The 23797-nt window shown below is 49.8% G+C and overlaps 1 protein-coding gene across 1 annotated transcript in view; it reads left to right on the top strand.

The window, feature by feature from the left end:
• The first annotated feature begins 5013 nt into the window (after positions 1–5013).
• HSD17B12 (hydroxysteroid 17-beta dehydrogenase 12) overlaps positions 5014–23797 on the top strand; it is a 76072-nt gene continuing 57288 nt past the window's right edge. Inside the window, 3 exon segments of the mRNA XM_066997592.1 lie at positions 5014–5058; positions 5060–5134; positions 5137–5425. Coding sequence (XP_066853693.1) covers positions 5029–5058; positions 5060–5134; positions 5137–5425 — 394 coding nt within the window. The 5' untranslated portion in view covers positions 5014–5028.

Here is a 23797-nt window from a genome sequence, read left to right as displayed (position 1 = left end):
CAGAGACATCGGTTGCGTTGGTCGGGGGTGGGAGGAGGGCTGTAGGCACAACTCTGCATTCAGTACACTCCACAAAAGGATCCAGTGAAAGAGGGATGAGTGTATATAATACAGCGCGGTGGGTGAACAATAGGTTATAGTTGAGGAGACAAAGGTTTATTATCAAATGTAGTCCATCATCTGGGGCTGAAAGTGAATGCAGCATGCAAGGTGACATTGCGTGTTGGCAGTGGCGTGAGGGACACGCATTCCTGAACTTTGTTCACTTCATGTGGACAAGTGTCTGTATCACTTATCTACAGTTGCGAAACTGGATAGCGGAGACATCAAGGATTAGACAATGAGAACACAGTATTTTGTTTCTACAGATGATATTTTCAGCTCAAAATCAATACACTTCAGTGGGCTGTAGGATTGAGGAAGGTTAATCTTCTGTTGCCGTGGCCCATACCCTGTCTCTCCAATAAACACGTTCTGCACTTGGGCTTGCAGCATGCACAACTAGTACAATTCTTTTGAAGAAGTACTTACTTGATTTCCAGCATTGCTGGTGGCTTAAAAAACCAAACAAACCAACCCAAACCAAAACTAAAAACAAGACCAAACCAAAACTAAAAACAAGACCAAAAACCTGCACGTGCACGTTCTGCTCAAACCTTTTCCAGTGTTGCATGAGGAGGGGATCTGCAACTCTCCATTTTAATAATTTTTGGGAACTCTGAACAGAGAATGGCAACAAAAAGGGGAATACTGAGGCTTTATGAGAGGCTGCTGAGCTTGCCTGTTAATCGAGAGTAAGTAAAAGTAAAAAATCCCTGTATAAAGTGCTAGAAGTTTATAGCGTCATTTATATTGTTTTCTATTCATTGTAAGAGGAATTGAACAGATCTTCTTGTAAAGACCCATGTGCACCTGTGTGACATGTTAAATTTACAGTCTAGACTTGACTGGTTAACACACAGACAACTATCTTGCTTTAGTTTCTATTTAGCTGTCACTGCCACATTTATCTGGAGTGATCAGTTGTTGAGAAATCAGGGATGTTAATCCCTAACGCAGAAGGGTATGTTCCTGGTGCCTCGGTTTTATTTAAGAAAGAAGAAGCAAGGTGTAGTTGTTACACGGTATGGTAACCCCCCAAAGCCTGGATGACTTGGTTTCAAGGACTTGTGTTTCTGACTTGTGTTGGCAGGTTCCTGTCCTTCCAATAGAAACTGCAGCCGAAAGTGTTCAGTTGCAGGATTAGAGAAACGTTGAAATCAACAGCGGTGCTCCTTTGCCTACTTAGTGTGGCCCTTCGTGTCACTAGTTCTGTCCGTTTCCCTCAGACTGCCCCTGTCAGCCGCCCCTGCACCCGACAGCCCTGCAGAGCAGGGGCGATCTGCTCTTCCGTGGCTGCTGAGGGCCCGGCAGGGCCGGGTGCCCCTTCCTTCTCCACGGGTGCTTGGTGCCTGGCGCTAGGCCCATGGGTGCCGTGCGGGCTCAGAGCCAGCCGAGTCAAACAGATCCCCACGGCCCTGTTCCCTCTGGGAGCACACGAGGGGTGAGGAGGGTCACGCAGATACCTGCTTCCAGCGCTGCCCATAATAAGTGCTTTAATAACTGCTGCCTTAATGAGTGCTTGAGGTTTACGTATGGGACAGGGACGAGAAAGCTACCTCCAGCTCCCCAGTCTCTCCGATCCCGCTGGCTTTCCCTGTCCTCGCTTAGGCTGACGGATGGGTGATTATCCGTGGGTGCTGTGGAACAGCTCGGGCAGGAGGGACTCGGCCTCACCTAGCCCACGTTCGGCTGGTACGGACATGCTCGGGCAGAGGGGAAAGCTGAGCTTTGAGCACCTAGGTGAGCGCTGACTGGTGTGTGGGCTGGGAGGCGTACGGTGAGCGCTGCAAGGGGGGTGGAGTAGGGGCCTACGAAAGGGCTCAGGATTGGGAATCCCAAGCCAAGGTATCTTGCTTCAACCCCGAGTTAGGATTCACTGCTATTTGAAGTGTCTTGAGAGATCTGTGGACGTGTCCAGCTGGTTCACATAGAGAGTTTTTCACTTCCCGGGTTGGTTGGATCCCCGTGTTGGATACTCTTCTCTGCTGCTTCACACCCTGAGGCAGGGGGTCTTAATTCGGAGCTCTGGATTTGGGCAAGGCAACACTGCAGTGCTAGCCCTGTGCTGGATGTGGCCTCACTGCGATGTGTGTGAGTAATGGTAGCAGAGGCACAAGAGCAGGATGACTGTACAGGAGAGAGAGCTGCACTTGACTTGCTAGAGTGAAAAACGTATTTGTAAAGGGATTAAATTAGTGCTGGGTACAAGAACGCCACTTAGTGAAACAAATGACTCTACTTCTTCTCAGCGGCAGGAAAAGTGACACATCCCGGATAACCGGCGGTCCCCGCTCCTTTCTCAGTGTCCCTGCGGGGTGGATGGCGCCAGAGCCGGGTGAGGAACGAGCGCCAGCTCCGGCCTCCTGCGTGCCGAGACCGGTGGCAGCGGCGGTGCTGGTGGTGGCAGCGCTGGTGGCAGTGGTGGTGGCGGTGGCAGCGCTTCCCAGCTACGGAGCTTGCGGCAAGGCCTCTCCTCGGTGCTGCGAGAGCGGGGCGGGAGGGAGCAGGCACGTGTGAGGTGCTGGAATGAGATCTCACCCAGCTGTGGGACCGCTTGTGAGGTACTCACGTGGCACAAAGTTTTAGGAAATAGCGACGGTAAAAATTGAACATCTCTAATTACTGGCTGCACTTTTATCTTTGTTCTGTTTTATTTCTCCTTCTTGTCTTCTTTACATCTTTTGATTTCTTCCTGTCTGTAGCTCTGCGTCCTTATTTTCATTTTTGTTTACTGTTGCTTTTTTACTCAGGCATGTACTTGCTCCTTTAGTTTTCCTAATTTCTTTCTCTTTTATCTCTCTTGTGATCTGCCATAGAGTTTGGCCACCGTCCATGTGATGGAGCAATGGGAGCAGTGTAGCTGGGTTGTGGGTTGACTTGCGCTTGCATCACTGCAACCCTGAACAAGATTGCATCTGCAGTCATCTGACTTCATGCCTGGACTGATAAACGGTGGTGTGGAAGCGTGGATCTCAGGGGCCTTGGCAAGGTACTCGTACACATGTGCGTGCATGTTGATGTGCGAGCACATTCAAAATGTCTGTGGGTTTGATCAGCACAGCTGTCTGGGTGCTCCTTTAGGCTCTGCAGCAGCTGGTGGGGAGTGAGAACAGGTCTGTGGGAAGACCAGGATGAACCCTGGAAAGGGGGATATGCCTGTTTCCCAGGAATGTATGATGACCTTAAGCAAGAGATCTAAAACCCCTCACTTGACCTTTGTATAATTCTTTCCCTTCCAGTGAGTCCCTTTCCCTGCTGCCTGTGACTCATCTTTGTCTAAATGTAGGCTGTAAGCCTCTCAGAGGACTGCCTTTCTTTCTGAACAGAACAGCATAAAAAATGGCAATGCTGTTGAATAACCATTATTATTTTTTAACACTTTCTTTTTTTTTTGAGGAGTGCCTTGCTGTATTTGTGCTTCTCTGTCAAGGGATTTATTGGTTGCCTGGGAGAACAGTGGGGCAGGTTCTCTCCTGACCACAACAAGAAGGTTTTTCAGATGAGGTCTGGGGAGCAGCACGACAGCACTACTGTGGGCAGCAGACGGTTTAAGAGAAGACAGTGGGCTCTGACAGAGGCCAGCAGGTCTTTCCGTAGCACCCCAAGTTCTGACCCCTTTGTGAGTGGCAGCATCCCCGTGGTAAATGCAACCTACATGGACATGCAGCGCTTCCGTGGGCTGCCCAGTGCCCGTCTCCTTTCTTCCAGCCTCTTCCAGTCCACTGCTGTTCTCCACACTGTGGTGACCCTGGTGGTACCGTTCCCTTCCATCCCTCACTCGAGCTGGTGTTTGTCTTGACTTGGAGCAGGTCTCTTCCTGAACCTTTCTGAACCGCTTCCTTTTCTCTTTGCAGATGCTTTTGCAGTATCCTGTCCCCTCGTTGTGTTGTCCTCTGGAAGGCAGAAGAATGAGAACCAGCGGTGTGCCAGTATCCTGCAAGCAGTTTGAGAACTCCTTTGTGAAGAAAAGCAACCGTGCAGTGTGAGCGCAGCAAACTCGTGCTTCCCGACAACCTGCAGTTGCACTGTGTTCCCCATGGGAACTGAAGCTAGGTTCTCCCTCTGGTTTTCTGTGTTCTTCTCTGTTACCGTAACAAAGTTGTTGCTCTCCAGCTCCCACATGTCCATGCAAAAATGCAGATATTCTCCACGCAGATTAAACAAGGTCTGACATTCAGGAAGGGCTTGTATGGAATGGAAGGAAAACGAAAAATTTCCAGCAGTTCCGCACCCGTAATCGAGTCCTGCCTGTGGCCGTTGTCACATGAGGCAAACACTTGGTGAGGGCTCTGGGAATTTTCCTCGTGTAGAGTGCAGGATTTAGCCCTAGCAAGGGCACTGGTCGAAAAGGGGTAGCAAGAGGTGAGCTTTCTGGGGGAAAATAGTGTATTTTTTGTACATGTATTTTTTGAGTGAAAAACCACCGTGTACCTATGTTTATGTAAGAGATGTAAAAACAATTTATTTTCATTAAACTAACAAAACGGGTGAACCTCCCAAAGCCTGTGTTAATCTCTTTTTTTTTTGCGGTTCCGTTCCCCTGGCGCTTGGTGACCACCCCACACGCCCCAGGGGTGCCCCCCCCGCGCCAGCAGCCCAAGGGCACCCCGGAAAGGACCCGGGGGCGGCTCGGCAGCGCGGTGCCACGGCCGGGGGGGCCTCGGGGTGCCGGGGGGGGGGACACCCGGCCGAGGCAGGGCCTTGCCGAGCCCCCCCGCACCCCGCGCTAAGGGGCAGGGGGCGGCGGGGGGGGGCCCTGGGCCCGCGTCCGGGGGCGAGGCGGAGCCTGAGCATTTTATGAATGGGCTCATATGACGTCAAGGGGGGCGGGAGGAGAGGCTCCCCTACCCGCCAATCCCGCGAGGCCCCCGTGCCGGAGGGCCAACCGCAGCGCGGCCTCCGCCTGACGGCCACCTCCGCCGGCCAATGGCGGCGCGGGAGCCGTGCCGACCACGCGGGTACTCGGGCCGCAAGTAGTACGGGGGCGCGCGGCCGCTCTCTGCCTCCCCCCTCCCTCCCGGCGCGGCGGGCGGGGCCGGCGGCGTTGCCCGGCGACGGCGGGGGCCGAGCGGCGGCTCAGCCAATGGCGGCCGCGCGGGGGCGGGCCCGGCGGCGGCTGCGGGGCGGCGGTGGCCGGCAGGGCCCATTGGGCTGGCGGCGCCCGGCGGCATGGGGCCGGCCGCGGGGCTGCTCTGGTGGGTGGGCGCGCTGGGCGCGCTCTACGCGGCGCTGCGGGGCGCGCTCGGCCTGCTGGGCGCCCTGCGCGTCTGGGGGGTCGGCGCCGGCCGCGCCGCGCTGGGGCCGGCCCTGGGCGCGTGGGCAGGTGAGTGCGGGCGGGGGGGGGCGGGTAACGGTCGGCGGGGGGGGGGGGCTGGGGAAGGGTTTTGGGGACCCCCCTCCTGCCCCCAGGGGGCTGCCCCTGCTGGAGGGCGCCTGCAGGGAGCCCAGAGCCCCCTCTGGAGAAGCGCCCCTTCCCCTGCTGCCCCCCGGCCCTCCCCTTCCGGGGCCGCTGTGCACGCTCCCGGCGCCCCCGCCGTGCCCGGCTCGGGAGAGCCCCACAAAAGCTCCCCCCCCCCCCCCCCACGTAGGAAACTCTCTTCTCTTTTTTTTCCCCCCCCCTCTCCGTGCGTTCGCCCCTGGCTGGGCTCGGGGCTCCCCGCGTTCCCCCGTGCCGGGGGCGCCGTGTGCGCGTGGGGTCTGCGGGCGCGGTGTGAGGAGTGCGGGGAAAGTTCCTGGCCGGCCGCTCCGTGCCGTGCTTCCCCCCGTGAATCGCTCCCGGCGGCCGGGAGCAGCGCTCCCCTCGCCTCGGAAGCGCTCCGGCGAAGCAGCCCCCGGGCCTGGTGCCGGCGCCGTGCCGAGGAGCCGCCGCGGTGGCCCGGCAGGGACGGGGCCGTGCCTCGCCTTCCCCTCCCGGGCAGCCCCGTGGGGTTGGACCCCAGCCCCGGGGTCCCCTCCTGGCCCCCTCTGGGGCCACGGGGACTTGCTGTTGTTTTAGGAAGCCGCCTCTTCTTCCTGGGTAAGATGGGGGGGGGACAAAGAAAAAACAAAAAGCTTTCTCTCGTCAGTAAATGGTGAAATGAAGTCGAGGTCCCGTGGTGCTTCCGTCTAGAGGGAGCTCGGGAGGCCTCCCCTCCAACCTCCCGCTCGGAACCAGGGGTCCCGGGACAAACTTTATCTTTTCTTTTCCCGGCTCAAAATTGCGAAGCTTGTAACGAGAAGTGACTTCTGCTTTCGCTTTCTTGCACCAGGAGTGGCGTGTGAACTGGAGGCGAAGTTTATTCTGGCCGTTTACTTGGCCACGTTACACCCCAGGAAAAGCCTGGTTGTCTTCCAGGCCTCACAGCGGCTTAGCAAAGCGTGCTGCTCTTCCCCGGCGCCTTCCATGCAAACCACGCGGAGCGGTGCTCAGGCGCTGGGTGATTGCAGCGTCCTGTTCGTGGTGATGCCTTCTCATGTGGCGAATACAGCTGTGCAGTTGTATTGGGGCCAACAAACGCTCGCAAAGATGAGCCTGCCTTAATTAGCTTCTTGGAGGTTATTCATTAATGTGCAAAAATAACCAAATGTGGGCAACTCGCTCTAGATTTCTTAAAAAAGAACTTGGAAGAGACCATTCATCAGGACGGTGCTCGCAACTGCCTCTGTCTGTCTGTAACTTATTTTTAGACAAAAACCCCACGTTCAGTCTTAAGCTGTTCTTTTCCTGTGCGAGCGCTGAGCAAGCCCGTCCTTCAGCAGCAGCGGGGGTGGGCGACCGCTCCCTACCTGTCCTTGCTGGCTTCTGCTTACCAGGGCTGGGCTTTGCTATGCGTGGTCCAGCATCTAAAAGCAGTGATTTCTGGGGGGCTGCTAAAGAAGATGTGAAAAATAGACGTAACTGGGTATACGAGCAGTGGGGTAGACAGCAATGTCTTAACAGCTAGGTCCTTTAAAAACCAAGAAAGTGCTGGGTGGTTCCCAAGCTCTGAGTGACTAGGAAGCTGGGGTAGGAGCAAGCTCTAAAAAGACCTTAACAGTGATCTTATTATCGTACGTAATATGATGTGATGCTTACATGAAGGCGAAGAAGTGACAAGCTGGATTTTGTGCTTGTAAAGAGTTTGAATTAGATTTCATCATGTTCGAATATGCTTCCTGTAGGCCCCGGAAACAGTGGCTTATAGAGCAGACCCCGATCATTAAGTTCTTGGGATAACCATAGTAAAATAACTCTGGGGATAAATCATTTTAGTGACGATTTAGGAAGTCCTTACAAAGCACATTCACTTAAGCCCTGACTAGAGCGCTAGCCAGGTAGTAACTTGTTGATAACTGGGAGAACGGCTTTTGCAAGCAATATCAGTTTCAAGCTCCTTTGCATTATGTGAAACGAAGCTCTGTTACCGGAATGGTTTGTTCGTGTTTACTTTTTTCGTTTTCTGAAAATAAATTTCAACCGCTTGCACAAACGAGTGCAGTCATGCTTTGCAGGGCCTTGGCGCTGTGCAGCGGCAGTTGGCAGACCCCCTCGTAAGTCGCTGCTGCAGACGAAAGCGGCCAGCCCGGCGCAGTGTGTGATGAGGCTGGGGAAACGAAGCGGGTGTCAGCACTGCTAGCACTGCTCTCTGCAGGCTGTGAGAGGAGAGGCTCGCTGACACTCCCCCTTTTCCCTGCACCTGGAAGCTTGGCTGGTGTGCGGAGAGCTTTGCTCTCTCTCGTGCTTCAGCAGAATCACTTGCTCAGGGGTTTATCGTCTCCAGCGCTTCGATCTGTGGCAAGAGATGTTTCTGTAATGCTCACAGTAATAGGTGCTCTGCAAACACTTGTGTGCTAGTCTGAAATAAAGCGTGGCACTTGTCAGCCCCAAAAGTAATGCTACAAACACGTGAAAACACAGCAGCTTGCTTGTAACTCCTGGTCGTGACAGCACAAGTCAAACACGCAGACGGGAGCACGTTACTGTGTTCTTGTAGGGTTGTTTGCAAGGCGCTTACGAAGGGTTACTGCACTAAAACGTGCCTCTAGAAACAATCTGCTGCAAGCCTCCTAATCCTGTCTGAGCTTCCCACAAGGGCCGTGCTCTAGCACATATGGCTTTTTCTTCTTTTCCCATTTGCCATGCGTTCTCCTGTGTTGCCGATCATCCAGCTCTCTCCCAGCGATCAGACCGGCCCTCAGCCTCTAATTTAGGCGATTTCTGCCAGTGTCTCCCCGGCCTTCCCTGCGTGCGGCCAAGCAGGCGCGGTGGAGCTGGGCTCTCTGACCCTCGAGCTCTGTCCGGGCCCAGCAGCTGGTGCCGTGCACTGATCCTGCTGAGACCCGGCCGGCTCTCGGAGGGGCTCCCTGCTGCTTTACGGGGGCTGGCTCGCTTGCTGGACGGTAGACAGGAGCGAGGCGTACCGGAGCCTGTTTTCTGAGATTTTGCTGCCTGTTTTTTTTTTTTTTATTGCTCCATTTAGGTGCACTTTGCGCTTGCCGTTTCTGCCTGCTTAAAATGTCTGCTCGGTGGGATTGCTCAACACTCGCCAAGCGCTCCTTTTTGCGCGCGGATACGGGGCAGAGCCAGCGCTCAGCACCCAGACGGCCGCGTCCCGTCTCCAGTTCTGCTGCCTCCCTGCGGACAGGCTTCGGCAAGTCACGGCTGGGCCTGCGCCGGCTCCTGATCGGGCCACATGCTTACGTGCAGTCACTGCCACCCACGGCGCCAGCCCCGCTCGCCTGCATCGCCGGAGCTGAGCTCGGTGCATTTCCGTCCTGCTGCTGCTTTGAGATACGCTTTTCGTTTTTCAAGTGAGGCCTGGACGGGATGCTTCAGCAAGGCAGAAGTAATGCCACTGGGGAGCTTACCTCAGAGTACGGGCGGGCTTTGCCGTAGTTAGCTGCAGGAACAGGTGCATGTGAGGGGGAGTTCAATGCTGTAGCATGGTCTCTCCACCCCAAAAAGGGGTTGTGGTGAGTAGAGGGCGGATGCTGTTTGCATTAAGAGGGAAGGGCCACCCATCTCTGATAGCCTGGGAGAAGTGCTTGTGGGGTTATTAGCCCAGGGGATGGATAGCTGTGTTAGTTGAAGCTGGCTTATTCCCTTCAACCTTCTGTATGTTATAAAGTATGAATGCTTCTAATGGAAACCCGTTCCTTGAAACTAGAGAACTTAGGCAAGGAAGTAGTAACTTGCTTCGCTTTCTTTATGACACTTTGTTGGCCAGCGTGCTTCCCTCCCCTTGGGGCGGATGACACGTGAAGCACCCACCTGAACAGGTGGAAGAAAAATTGCTTTGTGCAGAGTAGCATGGAGGTGACTCTCAGGTAGCTCCAGCAGTCAGTCACACTGAGCTGTGCTGGGCGTTGGAGGCAATTGGTGAACGCGTGCCTGTGTGGGGAATCCCGAGGGTCACTCCCAATCCATGGGGCTGGGGACACCCTGCTGCAGAAGGGGTGGCAGTGAGAAAATCTTTCCTAATGCTTCTAACAGAAAGGCCAAATGCGATTCTTCAGGACTAGGTATGAACATAAGCAGAGAAGCTCGTGGGCAGAGCATCTCATGTTGCGTGTATTGAACGCTCGCCTGAATAGACTTAGGGTTGCTGCTCATAACTTCAGATGACTTCTGTTGATCATTTATTGATAGGCTTTAGGAAACCTGGGTTCCTAGAGTAAAGGAGAACACTAAGTACATTAATACGTGAAAATGCTAGAAATAGGGTTTCTTGGCTTCTTTAGTTTGGCCGTGTAGTATGTATAATTGTGCAAAAGGGTTCTTCTACCTTGAATCTGTTGGGTTTTTGTCTCCTGATTACTTAACGTTAATGTAATATTTTATGAAATCTGTGCAACTTCCCAGATTCCTAGAGGAGTAGAGCAGTACAGTCACCCACAGGATGAATCACTGGCAGAGCTGAAAATCTGATCCACGACAGAAGCCCCTCTCCAGCTAACACTGGATACAGGCCATTTGCAGACTTTTCTGCTGAGCTTCCGACTTACTCCTGTGCGCTCAGCAGGAGGTGGTGACACCTGAAATCCTGGAGCTTGGCTGCAGGTTTTGAAACAGACCTCTTGTGCAGCAGCTCTTAAAGCTGGAGATGGGATGTCCTGGAAAGCAGAGCCTCAGGAAAACGGTGCCTGTTCCATTGCTTCTTGTCCTTGTTTTTTTATTTTTATGGTGCCCTCCCTGCTTCTGTCTCTCCCCCAGTTCTCTCACACTTCTCTCATGACTCGGTGGTCTGTCCCAAAGAGGGTGGGAGACCGCTGTGCGGCCCAGGCTGAGGCAGCTCTTCCTGCGCAGTGGTGGCTGTCTCGCTGGTGTGGCAGGAAGCAGCATGTGTTCTGCACACACTCCGCACCTCTGTCGGTTCCTAAATTCTGACCCCAGATCCTCCATTTGCTGGATTGTTTCTTCACCTTTCCTGATTTTTGCCAATTCTAGCCTGCTTTGCCTGCTCGCTCCGACCTTCGGGGCCTCCGTGTTCGTGCTGCTGCTCGGCCCTGCCCTGAGCCGTCTCGATTTGCCCGCAGCAGGGCGGGCGACATCCAGGCTGTCCTCTGGGGTGCAGCGAGTGGCTGTGGAGGCCTTGCTGGTGGGCTCCCACAAGCTCTTTTCAACATCTGGGATGATGCTAGGTCTCGTATTGATCTGCTAGGTACGGAGCACCTTGCAGGAAGCAAAACTTTCAGCCAGTCCATACACCATAGCTTCAGTGCTCTTCTTCCCTGGCCTCATCTTGGGGACGGGCCAGTTGTGCTGGGCTATATCTAAACCTTCGTTTTGTTAACTGAAATCCTGATGTTCTCTGGTGTCGAAAATGGGGGTGGGGGAATCTGTTCATCCAGAAGTCATCTCAGCAAAACTCTCGTGGTTTACAGAGAAAGAGGTGGATTTTCTAGCTGCCAGCTCTGCGGAGTTACGGAGGGATCTCACCCCAGCTGCATCCGTCGCTTCCACGCTGTCGCTGGTGGTGGTTAAAAGCAAAATGTGGAGGTTCTCATAGCAAACATTGCCTTGCCAACATGTGAAAATAATGTATTTGTTCAGGGAAATGTTAGTGTGACATACCAGTGTAGACTGACTTGTTTCCATTTGGATCGAAACCATGTCTCTCATAAACTAACACAGAATTCATCTCCTTGCAGTTTTTTTGGTTCCAAAACTTACTGAACTTGCTTGCTTTCAGCACAAATTCTGTACAAATAGGGAAAGTAGGTTTGAGTAAAAAATGTATTGCGTTTTATAAATACATATTGTTTTAAGATAGTCTGAGGAAATTGGTATATATTTTAGCACTATGACTTGTATCTAAGCAAGGGATGTTGATCATAACTAAGTGTTCAGTCTGTCCCGTGTGTCGTCTTGCTAGCTGTGGGTTTTCTGCAGTCTGAAGCCTTGCGTTCATTCTTGAAATATCTTTATTTTTTTAATAAAAGAAAGGACAGTGATTATGATATGTAATTAACACAATTTGATGCATTTCTTCCCTTTATGGTGTGCCTTGATAACTTTGATGCAAGCTACTTCCTCTAGCCGTGGTGGTCATTTTTGGGGTGAAGGTGTTCCCTAATTCAGCAGCGTGTTGGTTTTTGGGGGGTGGTCTTTCCTGGAGGCACTGGTTAGTTTCCCCAGTGGTGGCAGCACGGGGCTGTGCCGTGCCCCAGCTGGCCCCATTCGTGTGGTGAGGCCTGCATAAATGCCCTGTCTCTTGTGGGGCAGCACTGCCTGCCTGGCCTCGTCCTAGGGGAGGCACACGGGTTCTGGTCAGCCGGGTCAAGATACCCTGGTCAGCCTGTGCAGAGGTGGTGGTAAGAACAACCTCCTGTGCTCTTCCTCGTGCCTGGCTTCTAAAAGGTGCCAGGGGGTTCTCTTGGGCCAGAAAAGAGAAGAGCAATGGCAGGCCCCCCGTCCACGCTCAGAGGAGTGGGGGGCGCTGCTGGAGGCCACGTCCAGTGTCTGTTCCCCTGGGGGAAGCTGTAAGGCGTTCTAATCAGGAAGCTGCCGTGAGTCGAGACAGGAGAGCTGCAAGGGTAGGGCGTCCAGAGGCGTGCGTGTGGGAGAGCGGCGAACAGAAAAGGAGGGATGGGGCAGGAGGCTCATAGGGTCAACGAGGGGTCCGGAGGGGTCCGACCTGTTGCGGCTGCTGCTTTCCAGAGCAGTCGATGGATGCTTCTGTAGTGTTGCATCTTTGGATGAGGGATGGAAACTCCTCCGAGCTTCCTTTTCTGCATGCTGGGGCTGGGAAGAGCTGAAGAGCCCCGTGGCCCCGTTGTTTGGCAGGGGGCTGTGGGCAAGAGGTGGGCGGATTGTGGCGAGGACCTTGGGAGCACCCAAACCTCGGCTGCTCAGCAGGAGCCAGGACAGCGGCCGGCCCCCGTGCGCCATGCCGCGTCCAGCCCACGCTGCACCCACCGGTGCTTCCTCTGCCTCCCCGACCCCGTCCTCCAGCGGGAGGACTCCGACCCTCCCGTGGGGAGGCGGCGCGGCACCTCGGCTGGGGCTGGGACGTTTAAGGAGGCTTCCTGGCGGCCTCGTTTATATAGGAAGATCTGGGAGTTTTCCACTAGGGAAAACACTGCAAGTTTTCAAGGGCTCAGAGTGAAATATAGAAGGCGTCGGTGGCTGTTGCTTTATTTAGAAGCAGGAGGGGAAAGGGAGTGCCTTCCGAGCTTTTCCTTGAGTCTTTAACGCGAGCACCTATTGCGAGACAGCCGATGCAAATAAAACACTCAACGATTTCTAAATCGCTTTAACGTACGTCTCCCCCTAATGCTTGATGGTAAGATACCGAGTGCATTTCTTGTGAGACAGCTGTTACCTTCCAAATTGATTCATCTAGGTGTGTTATCACCCCCCTCCCCGAATGGTGGACAGAAATAATTAAAGCAAATGTAATCAAGAGTGTGGGGTGAAAGGGACGTCTGTGGAACGTAATTCCCAAATAATCACATTTTAGATAGAACAATATAAATATTCCCAGGCCAAAAAATAGAGGCTAGCCTTCACATTTGATCGGTCTCTAGCGCTGTGTATTCGTCTTTCAGCTCTACATGACCCCCTTTTTATGAATGGTAGCTTTTGCTCGATTGAGGAGACATCGGTTCTGTGTTCCTGCTTAAAAATCTGCGGGCTAGAGGGTGCTGGCGAGCACTTGAGTAATCTTTCTGACAATGCGGAGAAGAAAGACTTTTCCGAAAGGTGTGGTTTGAGCTTGTTTAAGCCTCCGTTCGAGAACTGCAGTGCACAAAAGCAAGATAATCAGATGACTTCTAATTTGAGCAAAACTGCAGTTGTGTATCAGATCCTAGTGCATGAGCTAAGATGTAAAATGCAGGCTTTAAACAAGATATTGCAGGGTACCTCTTGCTTTTTGTCAAAAGCAGGGTATCTTTTGAAGATAAGTTTAATGGCTTTTCAACAACTTCAGACTTTGTCTTTTTTTTTGTATGAACAGTCTATTTGAATAGATTGCTCCTCATCATAATTAGGTAACTTCTGTTCCAAAGACTCTAGACATTGAAATTATACTTGTGTTACTTCTCTTCATTTTTAGGAGTTGTCTTTGTAACGTCTTGGCAGCTGAATAAAGGCTTGCCAGCTACATCAGCTCTTATCTGTGGTTGCCATTGCATCTTTTTAACAGCACATTATCTACTAAATATGCTCTTAAGCCATCTTTGCCTATGACAACAGGAGAAGCTATTTCCAGTGTGACCGTGAGGGCTCTGCTTCTAACGGGAATAGGTCCTGTTTAGGGTGGGGGGTGCCCTGTAAGTGAACTAGTCTGCCCTGTTCTGTGCTTGGGAACTGGAGATCGGTGTGACCTGAAACTTTGGGTCGTCCCGTTCGGTGGGAAGAGAAGCACTGCCTTTTACCAGAAGATACACTAAGATCTCAGAAGAAGAAGATATAACTTCTCACGTAACGTGTGTGCTACTCGCAGGAGCTGTCTAGGCTAATTAGTGTTCTAAACCCTGCAGTTCGGTTCCCTAATTTAAGTGCTGGAGGCTCTCACCTGTAGTTGTCGGATCAGCTTCAGCCCACGCTTAAGCATGTGGATTTAGCAGGGATGCAGGAGGTCGACCACCTCACCTCGAAGCTGCAGGCGAAGCACAGTCCCGCGGGCCTTGCGTGGGGAGCTGGGGGCTGGGGGAAAGGGGAGCAGCCCTGCAGGCTTTCACGGCAATGCGGTAAACGTTTCTTGTCCCTGTGTGCAGGGCTGTGTAAAATTCCCTGGGTGATGCTCCCCGTGCAGCTGCATTGGGGTTTCACATGCCGAAGCTTCGGTGCTGCAGGTTTCGTGGTTCAGGCGTGCTCTTGTTGCCACTTGAGCTGTTCTGCAGAACCCGTATTTTCATACCTCCGTGTCCCTAGAGCTAGTGCAAACTTCTCGGTGTACTGCTTGTTTTAATGGTGCTTCTAGCCAAAATGAATAAAATATCACTAGGTGTCTTCCTGCCTCAATTTCTGTTCTACTTCAGAGCAGTTAGGATCTCTAAGAGGTTAACTCCCTGTTCCGTACATGGCTTCTGAGTGAAATCTCTCCAAGTCTCACTGTGTGGTCGTGCTCCTTTTTCCACAGACAGGTAGAATCCGTAAAGTCTGCAGTCTGAATCTGTTTCTTGATGCGTGTGTAGAAGGGGGAGAAGTAACCATACTGTGTGTAGTGGGGAGGCAGAACTGGACTGCTCCCAACAGCGAGCAGTTGTCAGCTCCTCCACTTCTGTCTGCCTCGTGTGGTCCGTGGTGTGATGAGAACACACCAAGAGGGGAAGACCTTGGAAACATCCCGGAATAAAACAAATGCACTTGGTGCACTCAGATCCTGCCCTCTCCCTAGCTGTCAGGAGCCAAAGTGTCAAACTGGAAGCAAATGTTAATGCTGCCAGTGCTGACTGCAGGCTGTGCAGACTGGCCTGGGGAGTGAGGAGCAGACTGACCCGAGCTCGAGTTGTTTTTTGTTGTGTGGCTGCCTAGAGAATCATCTGGCCCTGGAACATCAGCAGGCCAGTAATGCAGAGTTTACGTAGATCACGAGCAAAGGTTTGGCTCTACAAAAGCAGCAAAACCCAGGCTAGACGTGAGTTGTTATCCACATGTGGTGCATGTAGGGGAATTCCTCGTGAGCACTGAGTGCTGGCCATGACTACTTCAGACCGTGATAAATGGGTGGTCTGAAATAGCAGGTAGGAGCTGCTATATATACCCTGCGTGTGTTAAGCCGAGGAGTTGAACTCTGCATGGCAGCAGGTTTGGGCTTGTGGATTTATTAATATATTGAGTATGTGACCACGCACTCAAAATAGTAAGTGCTTTTTTTATGTCCCCTTTATGTCTTCCTCTCTCATAGCCCCCTGGGGATCAGAAGTCAAACAAAAGTAGCTGCTTGTGTGGTTTTGACTTCAGGAGTACCTCTGTTTTTGGGGAGGGGGCAGCTGGAATTTGAATTTATAAGGGATTGGTGCAAAACTTAGAAGTATGTGTGAATCTGTTGTACAGAGGTCCCCCATGGCTGCTGGAAAACCTAAAGGGTCCACAGATCCAAAGGGCTGAAAAATCCCTATTCTACTTTAAAAATAAAAATAAGATTTAAAAAAAAAAAAAAGGGCCATGGTATTTCTGGAACATTTCTTGTTTAGAGGATTTTTAGACGTTAAAACAGTCACATAGCAGAAATGTGTCTTAGCAGTTGTCAATTATACACTTTTTAAAAGGTCTCTAAGAATGGAAATAGCTTTCAGAAGGATTAGTCTTCGTGGGCTTTTCAAAGTCTTCACTGAAATTCAGCAGAAAAACCCACAATCTGTTTCATATTCTGTCGGAAAATCAAGAGGTCAGAAAATCCCTGTACAGTGTTGTGTAACTTTTTGTCATACACAGTGCAGGGCAGGTGTATTTGCTGATAGATGTGTGTATACTTATATTTTTTTCACTGGGTGTGTGAAATCTGAGTCTTTCCTAGAATATATAACTTTAGAAAGGGTTATTTCTGTTGTAATACGCTGGTGCAGAGAATGGGAAGGTTACAGCACAGGGTTATTATGTTTCTTGTAACGTGTTTTAATATGGCTTGGGCTCTTAAATGAAAGGCTCTGGGAGAGCCCTTGCAGCTATTGCATCACTTGCTAAAAATAGAATCTGTACTGCATAAGGCAGCTTGTCTGCAGTGTGGATAGACTCGAGAAATTAGGGTTTCTTGTGAATGATGTTCAGTCATTTTTGCTTCTCGGCTAAGCAGGTTTTTAGTCTTAATTTTGAGGCAAAATGAAGGAAAAGGTTTTCTTATTTTTTGTCCCTGGGGGTGGGCTGGGTTTGGAAGTAGCAGCGTCCACAGTTCTGTCTGCAGCATGAGTCTAAAAATACATTTTTAATCTTACTAAAACTACAACTTAAAGACACTGATAAATATGTTGTTATATTGTAATTTTCTAGGGAAGGAGAGAAAAGAATTGCTTTGTGCAGCACAAGGTAGTTGTCTGCCACTCTCATCAATCACTTAAAATTTAGGAGTATTTTTTAAATTGCAATTATACAATGCAAACAAAGTATAAAGCTAATTTGAATTCTTATTAAAAAAAATCTAAATCCTTTCTCTTGAAAATAAAAGGTATGTTCTACAGTGATTTTTTTCCTCTCTTATTCTGAAATCTTAGTCAAGCTGTACCAGCAAGGGAGTGTGTTTGTATTCCAGTGGTGTTGCTGAACCAGACAGGTCTGCAGCACAGCATTTTATTTTTAGACTCTAGGTTGCCATTTTTATCCTGTAAAAAAATATTCATCAGCGTCTGGGTGACAGGCCATCAGTTTTTATAAATGTGTCAGACCACGTTTTTTCCACCTCTCTCTCCCTCCTTCTCCTTTTATGCCCTGCTGTATACAATCCCTTTTGGGGGGAAAGGGAGAGGGGTGCGGGTTTTAATTCATGCATTGGATTTTTCAATTCACAGATCTTTAGCGTCACCCGGTTCATTCATCTTCTGTGCTCGGCTGCTTACGCAGCTTCGCTTATTGTCTGTAATGGGTGAACTGCTGTGGTGTATAGAGCTGGAGGGATGGGTGGGGGAAATGGCTCTGGTGCCCCACTGATTGCATCGCCACGCACCCCCAAAACGCACGGATGTGGCCGTGGCAGCGCTGCCGAGAAATACCCTGAACCTTTATGTGAAGCTATCTATCGGGTATAAAATTACTTCCTGGAGAAGCTATTCAAGATCTCCTTGCCGTAAATTTGTATAGGTCAGATGGCTTCTGAAAATAGAAGTGGGGACACCTCTCGTGGCCTGGGATGAGGAGAAGGGGCTGGTGCGTGCTGGTAGGAGCTTTAAGGAATGAGCTTTTAGGATGATCAGGCAGCGACTCTCAGCAAGCACGAATCTGTAGCACAGATTTCCTCTCGTGGCAGGAGTGCCTTGTGCTACAGGTGCTTGCTTGCATTGAAGAACCTCCGCATTGTGGCTGCCCTGTCTGTCCACGGGTGGACTTTCCTATTCCCTGGTCCCCAGCACTGTCACAGCTTGTTAGCGAGTGGCTTTTGGCTTCCTTGTGCTGAGGAGGAGCTGTTGCTTGGGGCAGCGGCGTGCAGGACCCAGGTGCTACTGGAGCTGAGGTAGCTCGCGGCCTAGCAGGGCCCTGGGCCGCGCGGTGCGCTAGCTGGGCACGAAGGCCTGGAGCAAATGGCGGGGGCCTCGCGCTTCAAACACTGGAAGAGAGTCTCGCTGGGTGAGACAAGGCAAAATGGTGCAAGTATTCCACCTGTAGCTGAAGGTCTGGCCAGCTCTGGCCTGAGCAGTTTTGGCTTATTGATAACTTTATAAACTTCTGAAGTCTTGGCAGCACTGGTACCCAAGGTGGTTCATTGGGGCACTTGAGTGCTATTCGGGGTAATAGTAGGAGGCACTGGAGTGCTATGCTGGGTAGTGATAGGTAGTCACAAATGTAAAGGCAACAAATTGATTAGGATGGATGGTCACTTTCTTTTCACCCTAAAAATGGAGATTCGGTGTGCTTAGACTCCACGTGAGCGCGTGTTGGTTAGTTTTCTTTAGCAGGGGAGGAAGGATTGGATTTTGATCTTATTTGTAGAGGCACTGTAGACTTGAGACCTTCCTACGAAGGATTCTCAGGTCCAATCCATGCACCTTTTGTCTATGCACATATAACATATGGAGCATGTGGAGTGGTTTATGTGGTAACCTCCCTATGTGTGTGTAATTAAAAAGTAGCTTATCAGAGGTATGCTTTATCAATTATATTTCTGCTGTGCAAGATAACGATATGCATTTCTCGGGGTTAAAACTTGTCGTTGCTTCTACACAGATAAGTAGCTGTCCTGATTTGTGATGTTCTTTCCTAAAAATGGAACTTCTTCCCCTTCTCATTTTATGTGCTAGGGTTTGTAAGCCCTAGGAAAGTGGCCCTGTGGAAAAAGAGAGAGTGGTAGGTGGTATTCCAGCATAAATGAAGTAGCCTATATATTTCAGATTTTTGATCTCCTTTGAAATCAAGTTGTAAATAAGAGGTTAAGAATTTGGGGCTGGACCTAAAATGGCTTACTGTCACGAGGGGTAATGATACCCAGGTCGGATAAATGTTACTGGAGAAAGCAGTGTAAGGAAGAAACACTTCAGTGACCGCATGAAGTGAGCACAGCCGTGGCTGGTCCAGGCTAGCTTGTCCACACGTGAGGCTGCTCCTGTGCAGGAAGGCTGATGAAGAGGATGGTGCAGCTCTGGCTGGGTTCATGGTTCTTGAGCTCTCCAGGAGATTCTGTGGGAGATGACTTGGGTCTGGATGGCCTTACCAGCTCAAAGCTGGCACAGCTGTGTTATGTGATTGTCGGCCCCTGAGAGTGTCTGTAGCTCTCTTTCTTCCCAGAAAGCATCTACTCATCTTTCCCAGAGAATGTTTTGTCTTGGGCACAGTGACACACGTAGACTTATGTGCTGCAAGTGGTTCTTATCTTTGGCACAAGGCAGAGTGCAGATGAGGATGATGAAGAAGTGTCTGAGCAGTTCTGCAGCTTGGGGGTTCATTGCGGCTGGATTTTTTTTTTGAGGTCTTGCCAATCACCATCTACAGTGTTGCTTTTCTAGTGTGTGCTGTGCTCCCTGGCTTTCCTATTTTTGGTACATTGTTGATGGATTGAAATTTTTTCCAGCTCGCACTTGAAGTGAAGATTTTAATCATGGAGATGGAAAAGGAGCATGATTTTTCTAGTAGATGGAATACCTTTAGATCATTTTGATATTTTAAATGTATTTAATCACTTCTTAAAATTCGTTTTCTATCTGCAAACCTCTAGTCAAAAGACATTCTTATAGACTTCTATCAAAGGGTTGCCTGAATGTCTAACCTTAAAACATTTTTATATGTTGGATTTACTAGTTTAGTAAATAAAATGACTTGGAAGTCCACAATGTCAATTTAAAGGGTGGAAGGAGAGCTAAGTGATCAGTGTCACTGTGATTAGGAGCTGGTAGAGAAAGCACCAAATCTAAAGCTCGCACTTCACTTCCAAAAGGAGAGAAGGAGGGGGTGCTATTTTCCATGCAGGGTGTAGTTAAGCTGTGTAGCTTCCTGTTGCAGCCTGTATTAGATGCTAAAGGCTAATATTGACTTAAAGAAAAAATACTAGTGTAGTAGATCTTGATAGCTTTTTTTTCCTATAAATCTGTCCAAAGTCTCCAGCTGTAGTCCACCAAATCCTGGAGTTGCTAGCTGGAAACAGAAAGAGTTGTGCTTGGCCTCTTCTTAAATTCTCTCCTCAGCACTACCAGAGACCACGTCTTGGGTGCGTTGGATCTCTCTTCTGAGGTGGAAGGTCTGTTCTTGGGATACAGCTCTTCTTCTGAGGGGCTCATCTGCTGGTTTCCCCTCACTTTCAGTGTACCCAGTTGGCTATGTGCAAACGGAGGGAACAGGTGAATAATAACTGGGTGTTTTTATTAAGTTAGCTGTATTTTTTTTTCTAGTGACCTGATGCTTCAGGATGTGCCGTGACTGTACTGAATGATGCATTAGGCTTGAAAATGTACTCAAACCTTCATTTAAAGGGTTCTTCGAGACCATGTTTTGTATAATTCTGAGTAGTTCAGGACCTAATTATGAGGCTATGAAATGTCAACCAATGTTTTAAAGCAATAGAGAGAAGGTTTTCTTTAGCCAATGCATTATGAGATCTCTTATGAGGTACAGCAAAGAATTATGGCTTTTAACACCTCCCATGTGATCTTAAAAACCTGTTAGATGGCTTCATTGCTTCATTCATGCCCCAAATTTGTTTGGAGGCTGATGAATTCACTGCAAATATGGAGATGCTTGTGTAAGATGACTGAAGTTATTGCCAGCACAAATGATGGTCGTCTGACATTTTGGATTGCTCTGCTGCCTGCAGAACACCTCGGAAAACGTAGCATCGCCCCAGCCCCGAGCAGCGTGCTTTCACCACTTAGTGGGGGGGGGCTCTTATGTCTAGCTGCGATTTGTAGACCAGCTCTAATTCACTGAAACCTTTTAGTTGCACACTTATCCATGAAGTGACACCTCTGTCAGTGGCTACCCAAGTAGCTTTACATTGTCTACTGCAGACCGAGCTCAGCACTGAAAAGCTGTCCTCCACCTCGTGCCCTGTGTTGATGTACTCTGGTTAAATGAGGAGAGTATACTTGCTGCACCTGTAGCCTAAGAGCTACTCTCCCCTTCCTTTAGAGGCTCTTAAGGATGGACAGGTTTGGTGTTTTTTTCATGTTTTTGAGAGGGAGTCTGGGAAATACTCGTGCTATCTTGCTTTGGCTCAAATGCAGAACTGATCGCCTGTATCATGGGGTCATGGGCTATTTGATGGATGTGGAAGCCCAGGAGGATAAAGGGAACTTCTGTCTTCCTGTCTTGTGCATACAAAAGCACTCACCAGCATCCTGTTACAAATGTAAGAACTTTGCTACTTTCAAGGTTTTTATTTGGGAAAATATGCAGAAGTAAGGAAGTTCAGATTATGCTGTTCGTTAAGGGAGAAGGGAGTGTCCCTGTTGATCCAAGCCCTTCCTGATTCAAATCTTGTCCATGCAGTCAAGCTCCTGAAATCGACCTCGGTTCTGTTAGGACCACCGTGCATTCATCTCCTGTATCTAGCTGCAGCCAGCCTCTGTCTTGTTAAAAGATGAACAGAGATGCTGGAAGTCAAATTGTGCATTTAGATGGGGAGGGGAAGAAAGAATTTTTCTACTACCTTCTGACAACCTGGGGGAGTCTTAGAAGCATGGGATTAATACAGTGTTTCAAAAACAATCAAACAGCAGTCAGTTTTGTTTTGTTTTCCATTTTCCCTCCAGTCCATTGAATTGGATACTAATGAACACACCAATTCCTATTGCAAGTTTTTCTTCTGTTTGCAGAGTTACGTCTGTCTTGCTCTGCATTGCTGTCTTGTATCTCGAAGCTCCTTCAGCAGTTCAGCTTCTTTGCCTTGTGGTCTCCAAAGTCAGATAGGGAATTTTTCTCCTTTGAGACATCCTCATTTCCAGGAGTGCTTGTGACCACCTTGCATTTTCTTCCCAATGTTAATCTGAGCTTTTCCTTTTCTGGTGAGCTCATGAAGAGCAAACAAAACCCTTTTAAACTCATCTCCCAAAATAGGCAGCTCTTAATCATCTTAGCAGCCCTTTTTCGCAACTGTTCCCATTTAAATTACTTAAAATGTATTATTGCTTTCTATTACGACGGGAAACACCTCGGTGGATGCAATAAGGTTATATAAGTTGTCTTTATAGCTGCATCAGAATGGCAGTTTATAGTCCATTTTATATGCAACCACTGCACCCCAGGTACCTTTCTTCCATTGCCTCCAATTGTCACCTCAACTCCAAGCAAAGTTAGTCTCAAGAGCATGACTTGACATCTGGTGCTGCCATGTCACTGGGTAGTATCTGGTAATATTGTGTCTTTATTACCATGGTCTATAAAATCCTCTCACTCTGTGTGGTGGGATGCTGCGATCCTTCTCAGGAGTTAGGTTGTCTGGGAACTCCATAAAGCATTCCCTTCTTTGCGCAGGGGTCACCGATACCAGTACTGAACAGGGTCTGTGCTGAGGTCAGTCTGTAAGGAGTGTAGCTAGTAATTTGTTCCTGTCCTGGTAAATTCCCCCCTTTTTTTTTTTGGGTATGAGCAGTTGTAGACTCCTCCCCAGCTAGTTCCTGACGATATTTTAAGATTCTACATTTGGTCCCAGTCACCTTCACACTAGTAGTTTCCTATGGTCATAATATAAAATGATTTTCTCTTGCCTCATGGGTCTGGAGCATTATTCTTGTCTAAGCTAATCACGCTTTAAAAAAAGAAAAAAAGTTTGGCACAGATTGCCTTTTGATTAAAAATGGATCTCGTGTTGCATTTGATCCCATCTCTGCTTTTTTCTATGCTCCCGATTATTCAGAAAACTTGCGTAGCTCTGAGTTCCAACGAATACAGCCATAGCTTGCCAACATCGTGTTATCCTTGTGTATTCTCAGGTGTTGGGTTTTGTTTGTTGCTGTGTCACCAGCTCAGACTTATTTTTCTGCCTGTTACAAATATATAGTGAAAAGAAGAAAATCAAACTTCTTCTAGTGACTTCTCGTATGGAGCCTCCTCCTAGTCTTGCAGGCTTCAAACCTGGAGGCTCTTCCACTGGCTTCTTTGCTCCTTCTCAGAAAAGCAATTTATCTATGCATATTTCCGAGCAAGCACGCTAAAAGCCTTCAGATGGTGCCAGTCCTGAGCTATCTGATCTTTAAAACTTACTGTTTGTGCTCTCCTAGAGGCAGGAAGGATCACCAAGGGTGATGAGAACGACCTCCGTGCATGTGCTTTCTCGGAGTGGCCATGCTCAGTGTGACAGTGAACGTCCGTCACGTATTTCACAACGAAAACCACATGAGAACTTGTTTTTTGCCCGATATTGGTGACCTGCAGCAACTCTTGAGGTAGTCTTACTGAGCAGAAGGCAGCTGGAGGCTTCGCCTGTGCTAAACTCGACTTGAACAGACCTGGGCAGGTAACGTGGCCGGCCTCCTCGCTGCTGCAGAAGTGAAGTATGAGGCTTTCCGGCCCGCCTGATGTTTCCTAGGTCACGAGCCTGGAGAGCAGCATAGCTCTGAGCTTTGCGCGGGGTGCTGCCAGAGCTGCTGTGCACGGGGGAGAGGAGGAGGAGGAGGAGAAAGTTCTGCCCCCCCAGACCCCGCGGCCGTCGCACAGCCCCCGGGGCCAGCCGGGAGAAGAGACCTTACGGCAAAGGTTGGAGTTTAGTGTGGGTGAAAGGAATCCCTGGGGCCCCAGGAGATGTAGCACAGAGGGAGTGAGAACCGATAGCACGTAAACGTTCCCCGCGGCTTTCGTGAACCGTTCTGCACGGCTTGCTTGCTGGGCTTTCTAGATTGCTTCTAGCTCTCAAGTCTAAAGAAATCTTAGGAGTGTGCTGCCCCAAAACCTTTCTTGCTGTAGTTCTGGATGAAATGGGAACTTGTCAGTGCTGCGATATTTATAGAATATTTTTCTACCCACAATCCTAGCTCCTAGACACAAGCTGTTACCAAGTAAGTGTTTGGTTCTGGGAATTGAACCTCTTTCTGTAGCCTGTCTTTTTAGAGCCTGACCATTAGGCGTTAGCTCCTTTGTGCAGGAAAAAAAACCCTTTACACGAAAAAAATACACTGAAATTCTGTGATTTCAGATGAGATGCAGATGGTCTTTCTG

This window comes from Anser cygnoides, chromosome 5 (assembly GCF_040182565.1).
Source record: "Anser cygnoides isolate HZ-2024a breed goose chromosome 5, Taihu_goose_T2T_genome, whole genome shotgun sequence".
NCBI lineage: Eukaryota > Metazoa > Chordata > Aves > Anseriformes > Anatidae > Anser > Anser cygnoides.
This window is presented reverse-complemented; position numbering and strand designations above follow the sequence as displayed.